This window comes from Mirounga leonina, unplaced genomic scaffold, assembly GCF_011800145.1.
Source record: "Mirounga leonina isolate KUSES-001 unplaced genomic scaffold, KU_Mleo_1.0 Mir_150, whole genome shotgun sequence".
NCBI classification, from domain to species: Eukaryota; Metazoa; Chordata; class Mammalia; order Carnivora; family Phocidae; genus Mirounga; species Mirounga leonina.
The window spans coordinates 24,431,235-24,437,696 of NW_023270374.1; the positions used below are offsets into that span (position 1 = coordinate 24,431,235).

The window sequence follows — 6,462 nt, forward strand, 5'->3', positions numbered from 1 at the left end:
TTTAAAAGGTGAATTACGCACATCTAACTTGTGAAATTAAAAACCATTTTAAATCTTCCGTGGTGACTGGGGGTGGGTTCCAGGGCAGCGAGGGGCCTAAGGGGTCCCTACACACTTTCACAGGACCCAAGTTCCTGGGGGGCAGTGGTTTGTCTGGGGAGGGGACACACAGACTGGGGAGCCCAGAAGAGGCATGTGGCTCTGCCTGAAGTATCGGGAAGCTTCTTGCAGGAGGTACCACCTTTGCTGAGCTTGAGACCATCTGGCTCAGTACCCCCCAGTGTAGACTAGAGAGGCCATGATGTGTGTATGACCATAGAGCAGGAGTGGACAGGGTAAATAGAACCTGAAACTCCCAGCCAGGTCTCCGCAAGCCTGAAGCCCCTGGCTTCTGTGGGCACCTGATGCATCTCCCTCGCAGTCAGGCCCCTCCCTCCACACTCTTCCCACAGAACTTGCCCTGCAGGCTAGAGGCCCCGCCCTGCTCTGGCAGGCCAGGAAGCAGCGCCACCTGCTGGCGCAAAGAGAAAAATGCAGCTCTCAGCTTCCACGGAGAGCAACCAGCCAATTTCAAAACCCTTCTCTTCTGCGGGAAGAAATCAAAGAGGGAGACAAACCACGAGAGACTCTGAACTCTAGAAAACAAACAGCGTTGCTAGAGGGGCGGTGGGTGGGAGGATGGGGTAACTGGGTGATGGGCATTAACAAGGGCACTTGATGTGATGAGCACTGGGTATTGTGTACAACTGATGAATCACTGAACTCTGCATCTGAAACTAACTAACGATGTACTCTATGTTGGCTAATTGAATTTAAATTAAAAAAAATAATAATTAAAAAAAAAAAGAATGACCAATCCCTCCCACTTCAAATGTATTCTGCACCGCCCTCCCAGTGTCTAGACCCAGGGCCCCTAGTGCTGCCTGCTTGGGTCTTACCTGCAAGAAGGAAAAGCTTTTTCAGGAAGGGGCAACCATTCTGGTATCCTAGACCAGTGGGTCAGGAGGAGGTGATTACTCACATGAACCAGTGGCACCTCATGACAGCAGTTTACAAAACCTGCCCTCAGCTTCCTGACCCTTGGTACAAATCTCAGGGGTGGACAGTCCATTTGACAGCTTGGAAAAAACCTCCAGGGAGGCTCTCGTCCAATGCCCTACGATGAATGGGTGGGTGCACAAGCTAATCCCATAACGGGCTCCTGGGACTCAGCCCAATGTGGGTGGAGGGGGTGTCACCATATTTGAAAATCATTGCCTAAGTCTGGATCAGTGGTCTCAGCTTGTGGTCCCTGGACAGCAGCAGCATCCGCACCGGGAACTCGGTAGAAAAGCAAATCCGCAGGCCCCACTCCAGACCTGCTAAGTCAGAGACTCGGGCTGGGGCCCAGCAATCTGTTGTAGCAAACCTGTTGAGAACCTAAACTGGCAGTCCAAAGCAAGTACACCCTCTCATTTTTATTAAATGAGCTTTTATTTGGGAATGATTTTTGACTTACAGAAAAGCTGCAAAGAGAGTAAAGAGTTCCCCCAAATTCTGCACCCAGCCTACACCACCATCACCTTACGTTTTACATGTACATTTATCAAAACTAAGAGACTGAGACTGGTATATTATTATTAAGTAAAATCCACACCTTATTCAGATCTCCAGTTTTTCCACCAATGTCCTTTTTTGGTTCTAGGATATTACACTGCATTTAGGACTATATTCATTTTACATTTAAATTGGTCACCTCAGTCATCTTTCCCTGGGACAGAGAAGGGGTGGGAAAGCTGTTGTCTTGGTTACTGAGCTGGGAAAACTGAGGCTTGAAAACATCCAGGGACCGAGATCCCTTAGCAGAACAGTGAGAGCAAAACCTGCTTCACTCTGCACCCTTCCTGTCCCTCTTCCCTTCACCCAGGACTCTTGTCTTCAGAAGCCCCTTTGGAATGTCCCATCTGGCCTACCCCCACCCCACCAGTGCAGACCATGGCAGATGCCCCTAGTAGAGCAGGCCCAGCCCTGGGAGAGATCCACCTGCCTTGCAGCTTCTATTTTCACTCTCATGATACTCTGAAGCCATGTCAGTAAGCCTGAGCGAAACTGCTGGAGAGACCGCAGCATGGACGAGGACAAAGTCACCCAGCCATCGGCCTGCCAAATGCCAGACAAGTGAGTAGGGCCATCTTAGACCATCCAGCCCTATTCGAGGTAATAGCTGACTGCGTGCAGCCTTGGGAGTGACGCTGGGTGAGCCCAGTAGAACTGTCCCAATGTGTCCAGCCCAAATTGCAAACCCGCAGAACTGTAGGCAAATGAATGACGTGCATTCAGCTGTCAATTTTGGAGATGGTCTGTTACACAAGACTAACTAATACACCATTCCTTATTTCTCTCTTGGTAATGGGATTCCAATTTTATTTCAGGAAGCGGTGTGCCAGTTCCACGAGATGGAATATGAAGGGTCTACTAATTATGACAAATCTGTTCCCTGCCATCTTAGCTTTCTTTGCAGCCAGGGGTGGCAACAGTAGCTGGTTTGGGCCAAGGAGACCTAAGTAGAAATAAGCAGGGGGCTAGAACAGGAAACAGGCCTCTGAAAAAGGTCTGACTTCATGACAGAAGTCGACAGCTGGCTTGGCCCTTCTTCCTCCCCCACACCTTTCTTCCTTAACACAGCCACGATTTCTGGAGGTCCAGCAGCCATCTTTGACCATGAAGTAACAAGCAACGAGGGAAAGGCCAAAAGGAATCAGAGATGTGAGCCCTATCTTCACTGGGGTGCTGAACCAATATCACCTGTCTCCAGAATTCACGCTATGTGGACAGACTTCTCTTTGTTTAAGCCACTGTAACCTTTACTTGCAGCTGAACGTATTCCACATAATGGCAGATTCACAGACAAAAACGTAGAAGGAGCCTTGTGCTTGGGAATCTGGAGCCAGGAACAGGTCGCTCTCCAAACCCATCTCCTTTTCCATTTCATTCTCTCAAGAATACCTCGAGAGCAAAGACATGTCCCCGTTTCCGCAGCAGTGGCATCTGGGGCTCCCACATTGTTCAGTAATGAGTCCAAGGTCTTGCAGCTAGTGGAACAGGTGCTCAGAGTCAGACCGCCCCCCCTAGGCACAGAGAACGTGCCCCCGAGCCCCTGATCGCTTCCTGCATGGCCTGGCCCCCTGGAGGCCGGCTGTGTCTTCCGGGCTCTTGGGAGTGTTGGGAGGCGCCGAGGAGGCTGCTATTGTAAGTCTGGTGTTGAAGCACCCAGGTACACCCTGAGGTCCGAGAGGGTGGACCGGACAAGCTTGGCAGGGATGGTCTCTCGCTGCAGCTGCTGGTAGGCTGCATAGCGGTGGCAGCCCCCGAAGGAGTAGAAGTAGTCACCACCCTGGGCCCCTTTGATCCAGAGGACGTCAATAGGGGGGACGCTGCCTGGATCCTCCTAGAGAAGAGGACACAGTGTCAGTGAGCACGGCACAAGGCTTGGCGGTTTGCAGTGCGGACTCTGTTAACCTGCGCTGAGCTCCAACAGGGTACTCACTGGCTCATGCTGGCTTGTGAGAGACAACTGTTAAATATTCAGGAATTTTGTGAGCTGGTTGTCATCAACTCGGTAGCTTGAAAATCAGCCACAGTGATTTACATCAGGGAAACGAGCAGATGCTACAAATCAGGGCTTTCCCCCCCTAGAGACCAGGTTGTTAAACATTTATGAGTTTATTATTATACCACATACACACTATCTGTTTGGCCCTGTTCTAGACGCCGGGAATAAAGGACAGCCAGACTGGGCCAGGCATAGCCCCTGCCTTCACGGGACTCCAGTCTGGTGGGGATGGAGCATACTGGGGAGACCACATTAGGCGTGAGCTGCCTAGAAGGCCTCCTGCCAACTGGCCCATGGGTTCTCTTTTATTATGCTTATTTGATGGGTTCATTTATCCATTTATTCCAGAAATTATTAGTAAGCGGTAAGGCCCAGCAGTGACAGGCGGGGGCTCTGGAACCCAAAAAATCCTGCATCCGAATTTCAGCTCCTCCACTGAGCTGCTGGGGGACCCAGAGCAAATGGCCTCAGCACTCTGAGCACTGTTCCTCATCTGTAAAATGGGTGTGGATGCTCTATGGGGCTGCGGGTGAAGTCACAGAGCTGACACCTGGGGGGTGTGGAGCACAGCCTGGCCGGCAGTGGGGCATGAACGAGGAGCCAGTGCTCGGCAGGCCTTGTGCTGGGCGCCGGGGGCACGATGGTGGGTGGGCGGGGTCACGGCCCCCCAAAACGTCCCCATCCTAATCCCTGGAGCCTGTGTAGGCCAAGGAGATTTTGCAGATGGAATGCAGTTAAGGATCCTGAGATGGAGAGATTATTCTGGGTTATCCAGATGGGTTAAATGTAATCACTGGCATCCTTGAAAGTGGAAAAGGCAAAAGAGGAGGTCTGATGTCACTGGCTTTGAAGATGGGGGTAAAGAAGCCAGGAGCCAAAGATTGTGGGTGGCCTCTAGAAGCTGGGAAAGGCAAGGAAAAGAATTCTCCCCAAGAGCCTCCAAAAGGAATGCCGCCCTGCTGACACCTTGATTGTAGCCCACTGAGACCTATTTTGGACTTCTGAACTACAGAACTATGAAATAAAACATTTGTATTGTTCTAAGCCACTACTCCTGGCAATTTGTTACAGTTGCCATAGGAAATGAATACATATGGTAAGTAAAGACAGGCTTGGTTTTTGCCCTCCCCGAGCATATGGTTCTAGCATGGAAGACAGATGTCTAAACAGGCCATTAAAACCCAGGGGGATCGGAGCTATGCTGGTGAGCATGCAGGTGTCTGGGGGCCCATAAGATGCCACTAACCCAGTAGGGGGGCATCAGGGAAGACACGGACACTGGGACAGTAAGACCAAGAAGGAGTTAGAAACAGTAAAGAAGAGATGGAAGAGTTCCTGGCAGGGGTAAAAGAGCCTGTGCAAAGGCCCGGGGGTGAGAGAGTGCATACATGGCTAGATCCTCCACAAACAGCTGGGCACCATGCTAGTTAGTGTTGAGGAAACTGCCAGGATATGACCAAAGTCCCCGCTTTTGTACAGTTGACCCGAGAAGACAGACAATAGAACACAAACAAATATATAAGCCAGGGGGACAGAAGTGGTTTATGGGAAAATACCTCGGGTTAAGGGGGGGAAATCTTGAGAGGCCAGGGCAGTGTTAGCAAGGGCAGGGAGGGGGCAGAGGCCTGAGCCAAGAGAGGGGGCAGGCCCTGTGGCGATCTGGGGAGCTGTAGAGGGGTCCGGTGGGGCCTTGGAGTCTCCCAGGACCACCTTCCAAGGGTCTGATGGGGAAAGGTGACAGGATGCCACGCAGGCCCAACCTGACACCCCCATAAAGTTCCTGCCAGGATCACTTCCCCGTTCTTCAACACCCTCCCTCAGTGATGGGGCTGACCCCTGTCCTCTCCCAGATCCAGTTCCAGCAAGGGCCTCCCAGCAGACATGACATGTCCAGTCCCACAGCCACTGACTGTGACAGCCAGAAATGACAGCATGGCTTAACTCCAGAGTGTGGTGGCCAAGCTGCTGGGCACTGGAGCCAGTCTGTGCCACTTTCAAAGTGCCTGACCTTGGACAAGTTACTTAAAAAAAAAAAAAAAAAATCCTCCGGTGCCTCAGTTTCCCCGTCTGTAAAAGAGGGACAGTAGTAGCATCTACCTCACAGCGTTGGCACTTGAAACAGCTCCTGGGCACTGCAAGTGCTATTTATAAAGCAAGTGCTTTATAAATAGAGTTCGCGATCGTTTTTTTAATGATCTCCTCCAATCTCCTGCTTGCTCATGCGAGGAAACGGAGGCCCAGAGAGGCCCAGCCCCTTGCTCAAGGTCACACAGCAAATGCTGGGCTCCGTCGGAGCGCCTGGAACCAGTCCCGTCTCGAGTCCAGTGTGACCTCCCTTCTGCGGAGCCCTCCCTCCGGCCCGCCTCCCCGGGCCTCACCCGGATCGTGTCCACGAGGCTCTGCACCTTGGCCGGGTCCAGCACGGACGGCAGTGGCCGGATGAGCACGCTCAGCGGCACGTTGTGCACCGCGGCGATGCAGCCCGAGTGGATGCTGCCGCCCTGCGCGCCGCCGCTCGGCCCGGGTCCCCCAGGCGCCCCCCGGCCGACCCCGGCCCCGGCCCCGGCCCTGCCCAGCGCTCCTCCCGCGCGCAGCCCCATCGCTCCGCCGCCACCGCAGCCGCGCCTCCCGCGAGCTTTAACCCCGGCCGGGCCGTACCACTCTGCGCAGGCGGCGGGGGCGGCCGCCGGGGCGAGCGCGTGTCCCCCCCGCCCGGAAGTGGTCCGGCCCCGCGCTCCCCGCGGGCTGCGCGCTGCAGACCGCGCGGGACTCGGGCTGTCCGCTGGGGGGCGCCCCGCAGCCTCCCCTCCGCCGCGCCGCGTCCCGGAGTGGAAGCGCCCAGGCGGGCTGACTCAGGGTGAGTCTGCAGG

At 53.9% G+C, this 6,462-nt stretch overlaps 1 protein-coding gene across 1 annotated transcript; it reads right to left on the reverse strand.

Annotated features, from left to right (window-relative positions):
* Positions 1–1,454: 1,454 nt before the first annotated feature.
* SRXN1 (sulfiredoxin 1) lies at positions 1,455–6,192 on the reverse strand. Its single transcript, XM_035006098.1, has 2 exons — positions 5,971–6,192; positions 1,455–3,427 (listed from the first exon to the last, which is right to left on the reverse strand). Exons 1-2 carry the CDS (start codon positions 6,190–6,192, stop codon positions 3,224–3,226), a joined length of 426 nt encoding a protein of 141 aa, XP_034861989.1. The 3' UTR covers positions 1,455–3,223.
* Positions 6,193–6,462: the final 270 nt, after the last annotated feature.

Bases quoted from the DNA above. Each gene is read 5' to 3' on its own strand.
- SRXN1 (XM_035006098.1), bottom strand. From the start codon at position 6,192: ATGGGGCTGCGCGCGGGAGGAGCGCTGGGCAGGGCCGGGGCCGGGGCC. The intron at 3,428-5,970 runs GTGAGGCCCGGG...CCTCTTCTCTAG, and splicing joins GCCTCGTGGACACGATCCGG to GAGGATCCAGGCAGCGTCCC.